This window comes from Brachyhypopomus gauderio, chromosome 10, assembly GCF_052324685.1.
Source record: "Brachyhypopomus gauderio isolate BG-103 chromosome 10, BGAUD_0.2, whole genome shotgun sequence".
Classification (NCBI taxonomy): Eukaryota; Metazoa; Chordata; class Actinopteri; order Gymnotiformes; family Hypopomidae; genus Brachyhypopomus; species Brachyhypopomus gauderio.
Genome location: NC_135220.1, coordinates 19,190,267 through 19,209,461, shown reverse-complemented (window position 1 = coordinate 19,209,461; position 19,195 = coordinate 19,190,267). Strand labels below are relative to the sequence as shown.

The following is a 19,195-nucleotide window of genomic DNA, read 5'->3' as shown; positions in this document are numbered from 1 at the left end:
GGATTAAATCAATCCGGTTGGGGAGGGGGGCGGCGCACAAAAGACACGTACGGTCACTGAGGTGTAAAACCGGTAGTTTACGTCTTTATGCCCATTTCTAGACGATGACTGGGGGAACCCAATAACGTAATACACGTCAAGGCGGGCACTGAGCCTGTTCGTAGTCCGTTCTCCAAAACGTGTTAGTAGGGAGACTGCGGAATGCACCTCACGCGTTCGCAAAGGGTACGTCCAACTTTTCTTGGAATCTTAACTCCCGTCAGTTATCATTTAAATAAGCTGAGGAACTCAGGGGTGCGATAATAAATGTTAAGCGAAGTAGGAAAACAGGAAAGTAGTAAAAGTGTTGTACATGGCATAAAATGACATACTTCTAAGCTCAGTTATTACCATGGTAATGATTACGTATAGAGGCAAATGGTTTATATAAATATCAAAGAGGTACACGAAGATTAAGAAGTCTGTTGATGGACAGAAGTGTGTGCGTGTGGGAGGGTGATGTTTTGTTTGTTTGTTTTTTCTAGTTTTATTTTAGTCATTAGTACTTTGTTGTGAATTACTTCATCAGATAACTGAATCATCATATCATCAGCTGATCATCAGTTCACAGGCATATTGTATCAATGATAATAAGATTATCCAGAAAATATATATATATATATTTTCCTAATGGTGATGTAAAGACCAGTAGAGCCCTACACCTGCGTGAAGCACACAGGCCCTGAGCTACAAAAACACACGTTTGTCCCCACGTGTCCCCACGTGTCCCCACACGCTTTTTTCCCCCGTTGTTCAATCCTAATATTCTAAATCCAGCAGAACCTTGGTGTTCTGACACAGTTACATCAGTCTATACTGAGCAAATCTGTGTTGGTATCCCAGGCTTTTCAAACAACACGCCATATAGATCCTGCAGTTGGACAGCGGCTGCTCCCAGTACCAGAGAGGCTGTGGAAACAGCTGCCACTGGGTTGAGTGGGAGCTCTCGCACCGAGGGCTCGTTCACTTCCGCTTCTATTTTCAGACACCCGGCTCCTCATCAGGGCTCCCATGTTTTTAGAGATGCAAAAAATATATTTGTCACCTCTCTTCCCACTCTGTCTGGGATGTCTTCTTCTCATTCTTCAATTTGTTCCTTATTTGTTTGCCATTTTTCTTGGCTAAGAAGACAATGCATCATACTATGCTAATAACTGGTATTTATTATTCTTAACATTTTTGTCAAATAGTGACAAAATATAAATAGTATATATATATATATCAACATAATTCCTGTACTGTATGTCATTACACCTATAGTCTTATACTCTCTCTCTCTCTCTCTCTCTCTCTCTCTCTCTCTCTCTCTCTCTCTCTCTCCCCTGTCACTTCCGCCCACTCTTCTCATCCTACTCTCTTCCTCCCTCTCCAATACAGTCGCCCCCACAGTCACTGTCACCTGGCTCCCTCTCCCTCCCTTTCTCTCACATCTCTCCACCTTGTCACTGCTTACACTCTTACACACTACTTGTCTACCCAAAGAGACTGATGGTAATTGCCCCATTTCTTTACACATATATTATTATCTGAATTTTACATGGTGAGTCACAGCAAAAAGACTTTTGTCTACATTCTGCAGCCTTTGCTAACCGAATCCTCCCCTTTTCTCTTTCCACTGCTGTCCCTGTCTCTCCCTTTTCTGTCTTGTTCTGTATTCTGCACACAGAATGCAGTCAGATCAATATAAATCCCCCTCATCCCTTGCTTATTCCCTCTCCACCCTCTTATGCACCCACCCACCTTGCTTCTCTCTTACTCCTACCCCTCTCTCTCTCCCTCCCTCCCTCCTCTGTCTCTGACTCATGCAGAAATCCCTGCATGCCAGAGCCTCATTTGTGTTTTCTCGCTCTGATTGCCAGGCTGACTTGCATGTAATGAGGTTGGCTAGAGAGATGGGAAGAAGGAGACTGGGAGGGGAAAAAAGAGGATGAGAAGCAAGTGGATGTTGATTGGAAAAATCCCCTCCACCCGCACATCATCATTTACACACGTTCCCTCCCCATCCCGCCTTCACGCATGCACACACACAAATGCAGATTTGTCTTACTCTGAATATTAGGCTGCATATTGTATTAGCATTAAGTGTGCATTTATCAGATACACACACACACACACACACACACACACACACACACACACACACACACACACACATTATAACCCAAGACATATGCTTGAAATGCATTATTCTGTAATTGTATTGATTTGAAATCCATATGCCTTTTTTAGTAGGTACCTGAACAGCCATTGATTAAACAAACTTTTGCACTGATTCAGGGGAGGTCCAGATACATTTATCTCTCTTTTTCTTCTCTGTCTCTCTGGCAGAGCTAGTGTGAATTAATCATTAAAAGATGTACAGCAGAGAGGGTTTTTTTCCACTCGTGTTAACCGCAGTCACGCTGCATGCGTCACAGACCCGAAAGCCCTGGTTCCCTGTCTCTCTCCATACATCCTCCCTCTTTCACTTTGTTTCACACTCTCTCTAACTTACTGTCTCAGTTTCTGCACACACTTTGTCTCTGAATAATTTCTGCATTGCACATTGTACTTCCCATATTATGGTCCATTTTATTCATTTTGGAATCACTTGAACATTCTATCATTTCAGTCGAAACCACCTGTTCTTGTGGTGTGGTCCATTTTAGTTTTCCTCAGATGGTCGATTTTTTACATTTACGTTATGATATGGGTGCATCCTCCGAGATCAGTTTTAAGAGGCAACGGTGGAGTTATTTCCTCTACCTCACCCTCTCCTTTCACCATCATCCACCTCCTCTCTTATTACAAAAGTCTGTTTCTCCCACCACCCTGTGACTTCCCAAGGGAGAGTGGGGAGTGGAGGTGGGGGGAGATGGAGGGGGGGGGGGTGTGAGAGAGAAAGAGAGAGAGGGAGGGTGAGAGAGAGACACAGAGAGAGAGAGGGTGTGTGAGAGAGAGGGAAGGGTGAGAGAGAGAGGGAGAGAGAGAGGAGCAGGGACAGAATAATGAGGGGGCAGGAGAAACCCCCTGGTGTTCAGAATTCACCTGCAGAAAACTCCCTGCCTTTGCCGCCTCCGCACAGCTCATCTGTATTCTGAGTCCTTGTTCTCACCCTCCCTCGCTCCCTCTCTCCGTCACCCTCCCTCACTCCCCCTCTCCCTCATCCTCCCTCTCTTCTGTCTCCCAGCATTACTTTACCTACACTAGCAAACATTCACCAGAATGTCCTCTAAAACAGCATGGCCAACTAAATCAGTATTTATCCACACAATGGTCGGTTCATTGCTTTCACAACTGCACAAAACAAATTCACGACTCTTGTCCACTAACTGTCATAAAATGGAGAGGTGATACTGACTTGTCAGTGTTATTTTTAGCAACGTCTCATAAAAACTATTGCCATTAAATATACAGCCATTTAATTCAGTCTAGGATGCTGAAGAGAGTGAATAGAAGGAATGCAGACAAAAGGGAAAGTGTGCATCTGTATCTTTAAATCTGCAAGTGATGCCATGTTGCTAGGGAAATGAAGCTGTTTACTCCACCAGTGTGAGCTGGCTGACTCTCCTGTCCCTACACACTCTGTTTTTTGTCCTCTAGTTGCTTCTTCATCTCTTCCTGTGTCTCACTTGGCTGTTTTTTCTTTCTTTTATTACGACTCTTATTATGACACTTATTATGACTCTTATTATGACTCTCCCTTTCTTACATTTTCTCTTATCTTGCTTTCCCTCCCTGATGTTTCTCCTTCGCTCTCCTACACTCTTTTTTATCCGCTCTTTATATATCTGGGAAGGTCAAATCAAGTTAAAGTGGTTTCATTAGCTGGGTTTAGAGCATGAATCTACATCAGTGCAGGGCCAAAAGTGGCCCTCTTCAAGGCAGATGGTGGCCAATGGGCTGATATGCAGTTGTCCCATATTTCAAAAGTAAATGTAGAAACGCAGGGTCTTTTACACTTCTTTTTAGTCGTTCACTGTACAAGTGAATGTCACATTTCAACAAATGTATTTTTCCACAACTTCAATCAAGCATACAATTTATAAAACCTGAAATGCGGTTTTAGAGACAAGCTGAAATGTTGACCCTGGCCATGACGGTCTACATTACATCTGAAAATGCCACAACGCTGACATCTGCAGGTCAATATTTAAACTGCACTTAAGTACTGGAAAATATGAAATACATGTTAAAAACACAAAATACCGGGAGGGTAAGGTCGAGTAATCTCCAATTGTGGTTAAATGCGCGTTTTATTCATGTATTTGTTGCTTTTCCCATCAGTCTCTGCTTCGCTCTCCATCTCTTCATCAGTCTTCATGACTCACTGAGATGACTCACCATCTCGTTCACACATAGCAACGCCTTCTACAGAGAAAGAGATTCGATTATTAATTTGATTAAAAAATGTCACTGAAATGTGTTGCTAGGGTATGATGTGGTATTTGATATGGGGTATGAGTGTCAAAGCAATTTCAGGCGCTATGATAACATTGACTAATTTCACATTATTGACAGGAATTAACGCACACTACTGACTCTACTGTGAACGGAATATCTTAAATATACACAAAGTCGAGGTGAGAATATATGTTTCCATACTAAGTAACCAGATGAAATAGTAACTCGGGAAATTATACCATTAGATAGGGCTAATAAATCTGCATAATTACAAAAGCATTTGAAGTAGAATGAACAACGTTTGAGATTAATTGAACAACGCACTGCAATAAATAAACGTACAAAGTTTAATAAAGAAATACGTTTCTCTGTTGTGTTATCGCATTTTCTAACGCGTTCGCGATGACGGTGAACAATTTTGGACTTGACAAGCCTCCGTATGTTTGTGTTTTGTGTTTGATGGGGACGAAAATGGCGGACGAGCTGGATAGAGTACGAATTTCAGCTGCTGAACTACGAGCAGAGGCACTGGGTTTTGTCACACGTAAGGGCAACTTTAAAGGTTAGTACTGATGTTAGTAATACAGAAGGACTGCGGATGAGGCAAAAGTGCAAGCGAAAACTAAACTTAAACGGACCAGTTCGAGATAGCATAGCACAGCTAGCTAGTTTGTCAACCTGTTCGCTTGTAGTAGCTGTTTGGCTAATCTGGCTGTGATACATGACCTTATTATTGTTGGCAAGCTTATTATTTACTGCTCAGTATTTTTCAAAGTAATTGTCTAGCTGGCCAGATATGTTTATCACCATAGATTGGCAATAACTCCAACAATTAGCATAGCAACAACTAGTTATCTATTAATGTTAAACCAGTTCAGCTAGCTAGCGGGCTAGCAACTTAACGTTGTAGTTAGTTACTCAGCTACTGTTCTGAGCCACATAGTTAGCATAGCGTGCTAGCTCACGTAGCGGGACACCACGACTGTAAGCTACATTTGACCGACTCGAGAAAACACAGTTAATTAACTAGCAACAACTAACTAGAATGGGTCATCTAAGGTCGGCTAGCCAGCTAACCGTGCAGAAGTAACTTCAGCTAGCTGGTGAACGCGACAGGGTCGGTTCATGGCGTTCTTTACACTTTATCAACACAACTAGTTAATTAAGATAGCTGGTCTATTTAGTTGGGTTATCTAACTGTATACGCTCGTCCGTTATCCCGTGTGCAGTTCAGTCAGTGTAAATGTACACGGTTCCAGGTGCAACAGGTAGTTAGCAACGCTAGCACCCGAGCTAACGACGAGGTTACCGCTCTAAAGGGAACCTCCGCTTCTCGGTCTTCGCTGTGAATACAACTTGAGTTTTGAAGAGATAAATTAATGAAAGTTAACTAAAAAGCAACTTACAATATTGTATAGTGCGTATTCAGCCTAATGCCTTCAGCAACCCTCGGTTACGCTGTCATTTCCCCTCTGTCAGAGGTCCAAGAGACCGGTAAGAAGCAGCGACAGCGAGAGGGAAAACGACCCGATCTTCAGCGCTATCAGCCGGGAGCAGCGCAGCCGCGCAGACGCACAGACAGCACGGAGGGAGAGGCGCAGGCGCAGCCGCGCAGACGCACAGACAGCACGGAGGGAGAGGCGCAGGCGCTTTCCAGCGAGCCTGCACACACGTCGGGGGAGCACGTTTCAGATCCTGACATCAAAATGTCTGGCAACTCTCCATCTAGTTCTGATCTAAATCTCAGAGACAGCTTTAACTCAGAAAGAAGTAAAGACTCTACCAACCATCTACAGGCTGAAAGTCCTGTTAAAGATAAGATATTAAGTGGTGCTACATCTCAGTCTCCAAAACTGTCTCGGAAAATACGTAAACCTGATCGTGAGATATATCAGCCGGGCGGACGACGGTCTCAGAGCAGCAGAGACTCTGGTTTAAATAAGGATTTGGAGCATATCTCCAAAGAAGAGGTAAAGGAAGAAAAAATAACAAGTAAGGATGTGCATGTGGAAGACATGAAAGAAAGAGAGGAGAAAGGAAAGGCGAAGAAAAGCAGAGAAGGCAGAAAAAAGCAGGAGTCAGGAATAAAGCAGAAGAGTTCAGACTCCCCATCTACAAACAATGGTCTGATCAGCGTGGACAACATAACTGATAAAGTGGAGAACCTCAACCTTACCAGCCCAACCTTAGAGTCACAAGAAAAGAAGGGAACCAGAGCTGAAGATTGTGGCAATAGAAGGAAAAAGTTGAGCGTCGAGGGCCGCAGGAGCAGAGCAGGGGGAGGAGAGGGAGGATCGTGTGATGGGGAGGAAAAGAAGAAGGAGAGGGGAACCCGGAGGTCCAGAGGGGGTAGAGAGAGAGGTTCCAACTACGCTTCAGGGAGGAGGGAGGAAGGTGAGGGAGGGGAGAAAAGTTCTGTGACAAACCAGTTGGAGAAAAACAAAGAACGAACGAAGGATGAAGGGTTTCAGTGGGATCTGAAAGGAAAAGATGTCGGCCCAGACCAAAACTTGCAACAAGAAAAACATAGAAACAATCATGCGAGAGACAAGAATGGAGAGAGACGCAGGGCGTCTGAGGGAGTAGATGCTAACAAGGTCGGCTCTGCTTCAAAGCGCTACTCCAAGTCAGACATCCGGCGTCCTCGAAACCGGACCTACAGCACGAGCTCAGCCAGCAGCGGGGCTAGCATGGACGTGCCAGGAGCCTCCGAGAGGCGCAGGGTTAATGCAGCTTCCGGGGGAAGAGAGAGGGGACAGGGAGGGCCGGCAACCAAGTCTCATGAAATGATGATGGTGGAGTTAAAAGAAGATCCTGCAGGGAACCAGCCCAGACAGAAGAGGTGTACAGCTAGAGAGATGTCCTCCACAGATTCCTTTGAAGAGGGTGAGGTATGGGAGAGGGACAAAGCGAGAAGAGCCCTGCGAGGCAGAGAGGACGATGACGGTGCTTCCAAAGCCACTAAAGGGAACGCCAGGGGGTTCAGAGGACCTTTGGGCAGTGGTCGAGGAGGAATTTTAAGAGTTTCTTTAGACAAGCAGTCAAGTTCTGCCACTGGAGCTGTTGAGGACCAAACAAAGCGAAAAAATCAGGGTCCCAGAGGTAGAGGAAGAGGAATCCTGGTACTCCCAGCACACACTGAGCTGACCGCGTCCCCAGAGCCTGGGCCTCGTCTGATGGGCGGGATGCGAGGTGGCGTGGGCCTGGGTAGAGGACGAGGGGGTCGTGGAGGAAGTACAAGACGACTCTGGGACCCAAATAACCCTGATAAGAAACCCGCCCTAGCAGGCAGCCAGCCATCTCAACATTCACCTCTCCAGCAGTCCTTATACCTGCAGCATCAAGGAGGATATGGCCCACTGCACTTTCTGGACACTGATGATGAAACTGCAGGGAGCCCTCCAATCCCCCAGGGGGATCACTTCCAAAGTCAGCAAGCTGCCGCCATGGCTTACTATAAATTCCAAAACTCTGACAACCCTTACTGTTACCCCCTACCAGCCAATGCTCCAAACACTCCTCCACGCTATGCATATCCTTATCAGTTTTCGTATCAAGTGCCTGCTTCTAATGGGATTTACCCCAGCCCTGCTATGACACCCTTCTATGGAACATATGGTCCGGGTGGTCAGGGCTACCCCACTGCAGGTGGCACCACGATTAGCCAGGAGGAAGCTGAGGTACAGACTAGGGGGGAACTGGGCAAACTGCTGCGATTGGCTGACAGTCAGGAGCTCCAGCTCAGCAACTTGCTGTCCAGGGAGTGCCTGAGCCCAGATGGACTGGACAAGATGGCCCAGCTGAGGTAAGCTAGGTCTGAGAAGTCATAAACCAGAAAGAAGAGTTTTTGAAAGTCAGATCATACGAAGAACTTGGCACAAGTATGTTAGGGTGTTCATTCTTTTTAAGGTCTTCAGTGTCATTGTTGCTTCTTTGAGATTTCCATCACAACGTTATGGACAACGTAAGTTTGTCAACCGATGTTTGTAGGCCATTTTGTTTTCCTGACATTGGCGGCACTTTTGTTTCCCTCTCAGGGCGGAGCTCCTTGCGTTGTACGAGCGAGTGATTCTAACTGATATCGAGTACTCAGACTCCCAGAACTTGGACCAGGTGCTGTGGAAGAATGTGTTTTATCAGGTCATTGAGAGATTCAGGCAACTTCTGAAAGACCAAAACTCGGATACAGCTGTCCAGATCAGAGCCATGCTGTTAACAATACTGGAAGAGGTAAAATGTACACTTGATGTCATGTGAGATCTTAACGGCACCGTTTTATTTCGTAGAGGATAATGTACCACCGTTGTGCATCTATGCTGCTTGGGTGGACTCATTAGTCCATGTCAAACAGCTGTGAGAAGGAGTCGGCGTTGACCGTGTTGTCTGTTTTCTAGGGGGCGATGTTCTTTGACTCATTGCTGCAGAAGTTGCAAACTGTATTCCAGTTTAAGCTTGAGGAACACATGGATGGAATGGCGGTGCGTGCAAGACCCCTGCGCAAAACGGTAAACACGTGTGACTCTGCAGGGCTCTCGGGAACAAGCCCAAGTTCCCACCCCTGTTTTAATCCAAGGACTCAGAAATATGTCTTTCATTTATTTGAAGTACTGACCGAGGAGCATTTGATGATCTGTGATTCACCTGCAATTGTTTGTGGGTACAAATAAGTATAGTGCGTTTAGAAAACGCTATAAATACTCTGCTTTTTGATTGCTTTTTCTGCGCAATTGGACTACAAGCCACAGTTCTTACAAATGATGGGTGCAAAAGTGGAGAATTAACCTAGTCTAACCTAGTCTGTTACCTGTTATGGTCTTATTATTATTATTTGGTCTTAATTATTTACTGACTTATGTGAGACTCGACCGAAGGAAGGTTTGATCTTCCCAGCGCAGTCTGGGCGTGGTGCACAGAGGCTCAAACCTTTAAAATCATATGGCGCGATGTGTTTAGATCACGCAGAAATGTCTCCACACATCTCGTGGTGTGTTTTTGTCTGAGTTTGGGGAATTGACATCAGCATTTTCCCCTTTCATACTGAAGGAGAACCACCCCTGCACTTTCTTCATCAGAACAAGTATCTCAGTTGGCGTACCGACTGAGAGTAAAGATGCTTCTTACTTCTGAAGCAGCCACCTTGCCAGCAGTACCAAACTAGTGAAGAGGAGAATTCAGTACTCCTTTAATTTCCCATATTCTGATGTCCTTTCATGTCTTTTCACTGCAGGTGAAATACGCTCTGATCAGTGCTCAGCGCTGTATGATCTGTCAGGGAGATATCGCAAGATACAGAGAACAAGCCAGTGATTCTGCCAACTACGGCAAAGCGCGCAGGTCTGAGCTTGTGTCCCAGTGCATTGTGCAGTAAGCTGCAGTGTTGCCCTTAGTTACACTGCATCCACTGTCTTTTATATTTGTGTTTTTCCACAGTTGGTACCTGAAAGCTCAGCAAATTGCACCCAAGAACGGACGGCCCTACAATCAGCTGGCCCTGTTGGCAGTGTATACAGTGAGATGACCTGTTTACTGTGAAATGCTCCATTAATGTATCTGTAAGGGAAGATGTGGGACTAGTAGGTCGTGACTCAGATGTTAGGGCGTACTCACACTAGGGTCTATGATCCGGGCCCGGGCACGGTTCCCTGCCGAAGCACGGTTCGTTTGACTAGTGTGATCGCCCCGAACCGTGCCCGGCCCAGTTAACCATGCCCTGGCCGACCTCTTCGTGTGGACTCGGGCACGGTTCGCTTCTAGTGTGAAGTTCTAGTCGACCAAGAAGCGACTAGTTCTAGTTGCTTCTTGGTGCCTCCTGTGATTGGTTCATTTTGCCGTTACTCAAACATGACGTCAGTGATGTGACGCTCACGTTAAACAGTCATGGCGGCAAATGACAAATGATCGATAAATCTGTGCTTGCACCGTGTTTCTGCACTCCCAAAACGACTCCAAAAATACAATAAAAAAAGAATCGTGAACTCCATAGTGTTGTGCTTGATGAAGCCCGGGGATAACCGGGCCCCAGCATGGAACCAGCAAACCGTGCCTAGTGTGAGTACGCCCTAACACCCGGTGTTGAGGACCTTCAGAGGAATTATCATGCTTATTTCATAGCAGAAGGTCGAAGAACATTGAAATTTTGTTTTCCTGTTATAAATCATTGTCATCATGTATGACTTGGACTTATAAAGGTATTGACTGAGATTGTGTGAAACAGTAGCAGAACCCTTCTGTCATTTCTGCAGATGAAGTGGTCAGGTATAGAAAAATCCCTGACCTTTTGAACGCCTCGATTGACCAATCATAATCAAGTATTTTGCAGCTTTGAGTCATAAACTTGGTCGGATAGCTCATATTTTTTTCCCCCTCTGTGAGGCAGCTGTAAAATCACATTGTACCTGTCTGTCTGTCTCACTTCCTTCTCCTGTCTGCCTCTCCTCTCTTTCCTGGGGCAGAAGCGGAAGCTGGATGCTGTGTATTACTACATGCGTAGTCTGGCTGCCAGCAACCCCATCCTCACGGCCAAAGAGAGTCTGATGAGTCTGTTTGAGGAGGCCAAGCGGAAGGTGAGGAAGTCCTCGGACACGCCGTGCCTTCACTCGCTCTCCCGTGGCCTCGTGGGATATCGTAAACCTTTTAATTGGGGTTAAAGCCCAATCAAACCTTTACATTTGAAAAGCATCAGTTGAAGGTTTATGAAGCACCAGCTAGTGCATGCTTTTGTTCATGTCTTTAAGTATGTGTTGCAGTGTGTGGGGAGCTGGAGAGACCGTAAGGTGTACTTGCTGTCTGTGGTGTTGACACATTACACCTGCTTTCCAAGAATGGGAAAAAAAAAAACCTTTGCTCCACCCTCCATCTCCCTAGGCGGAGCAGATCGAACGCAGGCGTAAGCAGGATTTGGAGGCTGATGCCCGTGGCCTGCGGGGGCGTGCAGGGGGTCGGGGCGAGGATGCCACCCGCGTGGAGATCTGGATCCGTCCCAGCGGGCATCCGGGAGCAGCGTCCAGCCTGGCGGGCACCGAATTGGGCAAAGGGGCAGAGCAGGACACGGGCTTGGGCGCCTTGACTGCTAGTGATGTGAGTGCGGCTGCACCTCCTCTCCTCCTCCATCACCACCTCCACGTCTGGTGCAGGAGTGCAGGATCTATTAATAAATGGTGCTCTGTGTGTGTGTGTGTGTGTGTGTGTGTGTGTGTGTGTGTGTGTGTGTGTGTGTGTGTGTGTGTGTGTGTGTGAGATATCAGTATGAGGTGGAGGGTGCATTTGTTTTTGTGGCCCTTGTGTCTTCCTGTAAATGCTATTCTGTCCACATTAGTACAAACCCAGAACACTCCCACTGCCTTGGGTGTGGCTGCTGGGTGTGAGATTGTGGGTGTGTTTTTAAATCTCTCTCTCTCTATCTATCGCTCTCTCGCATGCGCACATGGGGAACCTTGAGCTGAAGAACACCTCCTACACAGCTCAGCAGAGTGTAAAAACACACACACTTGAACTCAGTACACTTAATCTACCTCCCGTTTCATTGATTTCCCCCCCAAGTCCTTCAAGCGTTTTCTTTTCCTTTTTCCTTTCTTTGCTCTTTTATCTGTATCAGTTCATCCAACGTTACGATATTGTTAGTTCCCTTCTCTTTCATTCTTGTTCCAGGTAGTGTTCAATGTGCTGTTAATAACGTGTTCCAGGAAGATGAATAAGAGACAGGAAGTTGTTACTCAGATGTTTTTCCTCCCATATCCGTTGTAGGGAACCTGTTGTTTTGTTATCAAATGTCCATGTGCATGGCAGGTATCTTAGAATTGCATGTCATGACACACAACTGCTTAAATCAAAGCACTTCGAGTCACTCCAGATAAGAGCATCAGGCAAGTGCTTTAACCATAATGCTTCTGCCACAATGCTGTTGTACCTATGGACAAATTGGTGGGGGGAGGGGGGTTCTAACACTCCTGAGTGCTCACATTTTGAGCCATGAAGAGGTAAACCTGAGTTGTTTATGAGCCTTGCACAGGATGTAGCCACATGAGTCACCATCCATGGAGGAGAAGGGAGTCAGTGGGCCGTAGTGCAGCCTCTCTCTCTGTTTCCATAGATATTCACCCACGTCAGCATAAACAAATACACACACAGTTCTAATCCTTCCACCATCATCTGCATTTATGGATACAAGCTTTTATTCCATTTGGGAGTCTGGCTTTGGGCTATAAGGCAATTAAAGTTTATGATATTTATCATAAAATCATTTATCATTCATCATTTAGTCATTGGTTTAGTCACCTGTTGGGTTGTCTTTATATTGGACTGTTTTCTGTTAAAACATTGTCTTGATGAGACCTTGCAGTGGTAACTTGGCATTCAGTCTATAATGGTAATATTTATTGGATGGGTTACTAGAGGTTACTTTGATGATGTGATCTCTTATTTTAACCACCGTTCTGTTTTTATTTTTTTTCCAGCTCAATAAGAGATTTATCTTGAGTTTTCTCCACACTCATGGAAAGCTTTTCACTAAAGTAGGGTAAGTTGCTACAGTATGCCTCTGAGCTACAGGATTTAATGCGTAAGGCTTTAATGTTGTGGGGATACACTGTGCAGATGGAGAAACCAATATTCTTATAAATGGGACGAGTTGATGAGTAGTGCTCAACTAAAAGTGCCACTTTTGGGTGAAAACCCGAGCGAATAACCTCATGCTGGGGCAGATTTTGGTTTGTGGTTGGCGGGAAAGATCCAGTAGTTTTGTTTTCTAGGGTTTAAGTTGTTCTTTTGTCACTCTTCAGCTCGGTTTTAGGAACGCATTGTTACCTTCTCAATGCAGGCTGATGTTTCAGTGTGAGTTCAATATTCGGTCCCACATGTCTTGTTAGTTATGAGTTCTGATTGGTCCTCAGGATGGAGAGCTTCCCAGCTGTGGCCAGTCACGTGTTGCAGGAATTCCAGGCCCTCCTCCGACATAGCCCCTCCCCCCTGGGCACCACTCGCATGTTGCAGATCGTCACAATCAACATGTTCACTATCCACTACGCACAGACCAGAGGTACAGCTAACCAACTCCTACACTACAGAGTAAGGGTGGGCGATCTGACCATTTTATATCGTGAATGACCTTGAGGGCATTCACGATCTGCTTTTTAAGCGAATCATGGAGATGGTGACATTTTGTGTTCTCCTATGTTTTGAAACTTCATGAAAAACATTGATGGCAAGTAATGAAGTGGATCCACATTACATTTACAGACCAGCAGAATGATACAAGATGACTGTGCTGACTGTCATAGCACAGGTCTCTACTATAGGGTCTCTCATGTGTTTCGCTCTAATTAGTTAACTGATCAGTTATAAACTTTCAGAGAGAGTTTATCTGTATCTCATGTGGTCCTGAACCAGAGTTATCACTGGCATATGTATTAGAACACACACAGACATATGCAAAAACCAGCAAATGATTGAAAGAGGGTTTAAGATGTTTCAGGAGGGTTTCAGAGGAGTTAAGAGGGTTTAAGAAACTGATGCTCTGTACATGCATGGAATCATGAAGTTGCAGATATACACTATATTGCCAAAAGTATTCGCTCGCAAAGAAATTTTACGACTGGGTTTGTTGTACAGGTGGCATCCTATCACAGTGGAATTCACTGAGCTCCTGAGAGTGACCCATCCATTCACAAATGTTTGTAAGAACAGTTTGCAAGCCTATGTGCTTAATTTTATACACCTGTGGCCATGGAAGTGATTGGAACACCTGTTTCCGATCATTTGGTTGGGTGAGCGAATACTTTTGGCAATATAGTGTATTTCTAACACCAAAAGATGACAGAGGACTGCACAAATAAAACGCAGCAAATTGTTTAACTTCACAAACTCTGTTGCCCCAATCTGTGTCCCAGCTGTAGGACAGGGAGACACTCGATCAGTGCTGGAGGAACAGTCCACTTCGTTGGGTTTGGCTATGTTTGGGCTACTGGTGCAACGTTGTACAGAAATTCTGAAAGTCACCCCTGCAGGTGAGCAGTGAGCACGCATGCTGTGAAATCACGTCAGACTGAATGTGCTCAGCCGTGACGTGGAAGGCCAAACCGGCACTGCGTAGGGTTGAAGGTAACCGTGGCTTCCCCCTGCGCACCAGAGCGCATTCCAGCTGAGGAGCTCGGAGAGGAAGAGGAACCCATGGTGCGAGTGTCCACGTTTCCTGCTGACCTGCGAGAGCTTCTGCCCAGTGTGAAGGTCTGGTCCGACTGGATGCTGGGTCACCCGGAACAGTGGAACCCTCCGCCGTACTGCATCGAGTAAGAACCCCGTCTTACAAACATAGCCGCGTCAGTTGTAATCGTGTTGTTCTCACGTAGGGACACGTGGTAGAACCCGGCTGTATAGGATGCAAAAGTTTAAAAAAATTAAAAAATGCGGCGTGTGCCTGCCTGCCTGCAGTGGCAGTCCAGACGTCTGGCGGTGCCTGGCAGAGCTGTGTAATGCTCTGGCGTGCGTCTACCACGGCGAGACGCCGCTGTACAAGGCAGACGCAGACAGTGAGTGTGAGGAGGAGCTGCGTCTGCTGGTGCTGGAGGAGGACCAGATGCTGGCTGGGTTCATCCCCCTCCTGGCTGCTCCACAGGAGCCCTGCTACATCGACCCGCAGACGGACGCCGTGAGTCACGCCAGACGGGGGCGCATTGCACTCTCCTATCAGTTACACTGTTTACTATCAGAATTAGAACACAACATATACACACGCGTGCACAGAGCGTGTCATCCCTGTCTCTCTCTCACACACACACACACACTCGCTACCTCACATATGGGAATATTTGTGTTTGCTGTTGCAGGCCATGGCGGCAGACTGTAAGCGAGTGACTGTGCTGAAGTACTTCCTGGAGGCTCTGTGTGGTCAGGAGGAGCCCCTGCTGGCCTTCAAAGGAGGGAAATATGTCTCGGTAGCGCCCCCTCCTGCTCCCAGACAGCATAACGGAGGCAAGAGCCAGACGCAGAGTCGTGAGCACAGCCAGGTCAGAGCGTCGGAGCATACTGCAGCCCCGTGTCCACGCACTGTACCCACGGGGGGCAAGATGACCTCTAATGTGTGTGTGTGTTGTGTGTGTGTGTGTTGTGTGCGTGCGTGTGCGCAGGAGGATGATGTGATAGTGGAGGACTCCTCCCTGTCTGCATCAGAAGGAGAGGTGGATGGAGATGTGAGCGAGGATGACATTCGTGAGCTGAGAGCTCGACGTCATGCTCTAACCCATAAACTCGCCCAGCAGCAGAGGAGGAGAGACAAAATACAGGTAACACACACACACACACACACACAACATGATACCGGTAACACACACACACACACACACACGATACCGGTAACACACACACACACACCATCACAAAATCAGCAGTAGAAAAGCAGAGAGACGTGTGTGTCCAGGCTGTGCTGCAGACAGGAGGTCAACTAGAACTGGAGATCAGGCCCTTCTACCTGGTCCCTGATACCAACTGCTTCATCGACCACCTGGATGGCCTGAAGAAGCTCCTGGTCTGTGGGTCCTACATACTGGTGGTGCCTCTGATTGGTAAGACAGCCGTAATGCATCTGAACCCTCGTGGATGAATACGCCGGCACGGTCTCCATTCACGGTCTCCATTTCATCCATTTTCACCCGCGCATCGCCCAGTGATCACGGAGCTGGATGGCTTGGCTAAGGGCCTGGAGACCCGGGACGGAGAGGCGGCTTGCAGGACCCAGGCGGCCCACGCGAGGCTGGTCCAGGAGCAGGCTAAGGCGGCCGTAGCCTTCCTGGAGAAGGGCTTTGAGGCCCGCGAACAGGGCTTGAGAGCACTGACCAGCAGGGGGAGCCAGCTGGAATCTATTGCCTTCCGCAGTGAGGACACTTCTGGACAAAAGGTCTGTCATGTCGCTATGCTAACAGTTGTGTTGTTTATAATATTTGGGTTGCATGGTATGGATGTGCACACTGTGTGGTTAATTATTCTGCTGTGTGTTGTAATTGGGTTGTCATAATGTTGGTGAAGGCTTGTTGCAGATTTGGTCTTTGTTCATTTTGACTGAAAGGATTTGTTCTGTCATGTGAAGATGATGCAGCAGAAGTCTGTGAGATCTGGTCAGGATGCTCATAGAACAGAATAAAAAAAACTAAAGATTGTTACCGGGCTAGTTTGTAGTTTTCTGCTATATCAGTATTCCAAATCCCAATATTGCAGTCGCTAGATACATATTTCGTATGTATTATCCATATTTTTTTAAACATACACATTGAAAAGGCTGTGCTTGTAATCTTCAGGGAAAACATGTTGGTTCTATCTGCTGATCTCATTCAACACTGCTTCATTACCTGGCTCAGGAGTGTTTGAAAATGGATTAGAACCAAAACTCTGGGCCCTTGGGAGTGTATTGAGAATCTCTCTCACTCTCGCTCTCTTTCTTTCTTTCTTTCTTCAGGGCAACAATGACGATGTGATTCTGTCCTGCTGCCTACATTACTGTCAAGACAAGGCCAAGGATTTCATGCCAGTTCAACGAGGTGAGAGATCAGTTTCTGCTTCACTCGACTAGTAAGCGGGACTCGTGTGTGTGTGTGTGTGTGTGTGTGTGTGTGTGTGTGTGTGTGTGTGTGTGTGTGTGTGTGTGTGTGTTGATGTCAGTGATTCATACAATGTGTGTGACTGATTTCTGTATTCTGTCCCAGATGGACCGGTTCGCTTGCGCAGGGAAGTGGTTCTGTTAACGGATGACCGGAATCTGCGGGTGAAGGCCCTGACCCGCAATGTTCCGGTTCGAGACATCCCCGCCTTCCTGAGCTGGGCTAAAGTGGGCTGAAGAAAGGGACCAGCCTTCCCGCTGTAGAAACCGCTCAACCTCCACTGCAACTGTGGGTGGAAGGCAAGATCATGTCAGAGGGAGAGAGATGGGGTGTGTCGTGTGAGGGGAGAACGTGCTTTTATTTTGTTAGACTTAACAACAAAAAGCATAGAATGAGAAATGAAGTCGTTTGGAGAGTTTCTTTATCCCTTTAACAGCAGAGCACATGAAGACCAGCAGGAGAGAGCTTGAGACGAGACGAGTAGGAACTCGCACGTTAGGTGCACAGGATGGTTTTACAGCTGCAGGTCTGTGTGTTTGAGTAAATGAGTGTTAGAATGGGAGCAGACCCATGGAGAAGCATTCAGAGTTGTTCTGCTGAGTGTGCGAAGGCAGCCGCTGGTGTTCAACATCACGCCAGAGGGATCACGCCACTGAGCTGGAGCATTGCGCTGATATCAGTGCACACGGCCAGACACGCCTGACTCCGGCATCACACACGGCGCTGGCGAAGAGGTCAAAGCCCCAGGAGGGGTGGGAAAGAGGGGTGGCAGAGGCCCAGGGCAGGGGCAGTATTCTGGGTTTCCCCTCGCTCCTGTTTCAGGGCCTAGATGGCTATTTGTACCACCTTGCTTCAGTTTGATTGATCATTTGCAGTCATTTGTTTATTGTGCTCTCCTAGCCACCCCATCCTAGCTTTGCAACATAATTCAGCTTCAGATTTCAATTAATAGTCAATATGATGCATTTATATCCATTACGGTGATCCACTCCAATGTTCTACTCCAGTAGGACTCCATTGTACACCGGATTCATTCCTCACAACAGCTGTGTGAGTAGTACAGTACTCATCTACACAGTGCATAACTGGGACATGATCAACAAATATGAAACAATTGATTTCTCTACATCCTTTTTACTTTTCAACTAGTTTTGCTTTAATTCAGTTCCTGGTACAGTGCATATTAAATAAGCCATTCTAAAAGAAAGTTCTGCTTCATACAATAGAATAATTAAAATCTTTAAAAATGTTGAGCAAATCCTTTTTTTTTTTTTTTTTAAACAGTTGTACCACAGTGGCTTCAAATCATCATAAAATGTGCATAAATGTTTTTTCTTTCATGTTTTTGTGGGTGAATATTTTCGTAATGTGCTTGTCACACAAACAGCATGGTTTGCTTTGGAATTTGATATTTTAGACAGGTTTAACAGACCTGATTTTTCAGCTTGGTGAAATGTGTTTTTATACCCATCATTTACTGGCATGGTAACATTGAAAAATTGTTCTAAAAAAAAGAAGGGAGACTTTGTTTAGCAGTGCGTTGTCTAAGGGCAGTTAATGCCCCCATCTAACCCCATGGAGAATTTCCTTTTGGTTTAATAAAAATTTCAGGTTTCCTCATTGCGTTTATGTTGTATGTTTTATTATGGCCACTAGATGGCTCCCTTCCCATACAGTATACGTTCAGAGCTGGGTTATGAGGAGTTTGGCCACGTAATGACTGCAAAACGCCAGGAGCACGCGAGCAAGTCCGTATTGCATGGGATTTTTTTATTTATTAAATAGACTAAAAACTTAAAATGGATTCCACAAGGATCTTCGTTAAATTTAGAAAAGTTAAAATATGTATTTAAAAAATTTACCTATATTTTGGACACTGCTACTGAATAAATATAAGAAATCCTGGAGGTAAATGGTTGAGGAGCTAACACTAACGTATCCTGCCAGAACCTGTTGATCAGCTTTTACCCATATTCATTCTCATTGCAGAGTTTTATCTCTAGAGATGATCTGATTTGTTCATTAAAACAGGAATGTAAGAAACGTTGTCATCCGCTGCATCACAGTAAATGCAGACAAACTAATATTTTGAAGCATTACAAATAGTAAAGGAACTTGGACACCAAAAGCACAGGAATACTGAGCAATGAAAATGTAGTTTATTACTGCCATCAATACCAGAACTTTCT

The 19,195-nt window shown here is 45.9% G+C and overlaps 1 protein-coding gene and 1 long non-coding RNA gene across 2 annotated transcripts; one reads left to right on the top strand and one right to left on the bottom strand.

Moving 5' to 3' along the window:
• Positions 1-4,012: 4,012 nt before the first annotated feature.
• LOC143525874 (uncharacterized) lies at positions 4,013-5,961 on the bottom strand. Its single transcript, XR_013133748.1, has 2 exons — positions 5,829-5,961; positions 4,013-4,389 (listed from the first exon to the last, which is right to left on the bottom strand). It is a non-coding gene; the product is annotated as an uncharacterized LOC143525874 (long non-coding RNA).
• Positions 4,851-18,626, top strand: smg6 (SMG6 nonsense mediated mRNA decay factor). The gene is made up of 19 exons (XM_077020319.1): positions 4,851-4,984; positions 5,902-8,227; positions 8,460-8,652; positions 8,817-8,927; positions 9,650-9,756; positions 9,853-9,931; positions 10,875-10,985; positions 11,287-11,499; positions 12,876-12,937; positions 13,311-13,456; positions 14,307-14,423; positions 14,546-14,705; positions 14,848-15,064; positions 15,243-15,422; positions 15,543-15,698; positions 15,833-15,977; positions 16,080-16,309; positions 16,865-16,946; positions 17,112-18,626. The coding sequence occupies exons 1-19, from the start codon at positions 4,882-4,884 to the stop codon at positions 17,240-17,242; spliced, it is 4,869 nt and encodes a 1,622-aa protein (XP_076876434.1). The 5' UTR covers positions 4,851-4,881; the 3' UTR covers positions 17,243-18,626.
• The last annotated feature ends 569 nt before the right edge of the window (positions 18,627-19,195 follow it).

Excerpts from the sequence above, each read along its gene's own strand:
- smg6 (XM_077020319.1), top strand. The coding sequence starts at position 4,882 with ATGGGGACGAAAATGGCGGACGAGCTGGATAGAGTACGAATTTCAGCT. Across the intron at positions 8,653-8,816 it reads TGTTAACAATACTGGAAGAG|GGGGCGATGTTCTTTGACTC; the intron begins GTAAAATGTACA and ends TCTGTTTTCTAG. Across the intron at positions 15,423-15,542 it reads AGAGTCGTGAGCACAGCCAG|GAGGATGATGTGATAGTGGA; the intron begins GTCAGAGCGTCG and ends GCGTGTGCGCAG.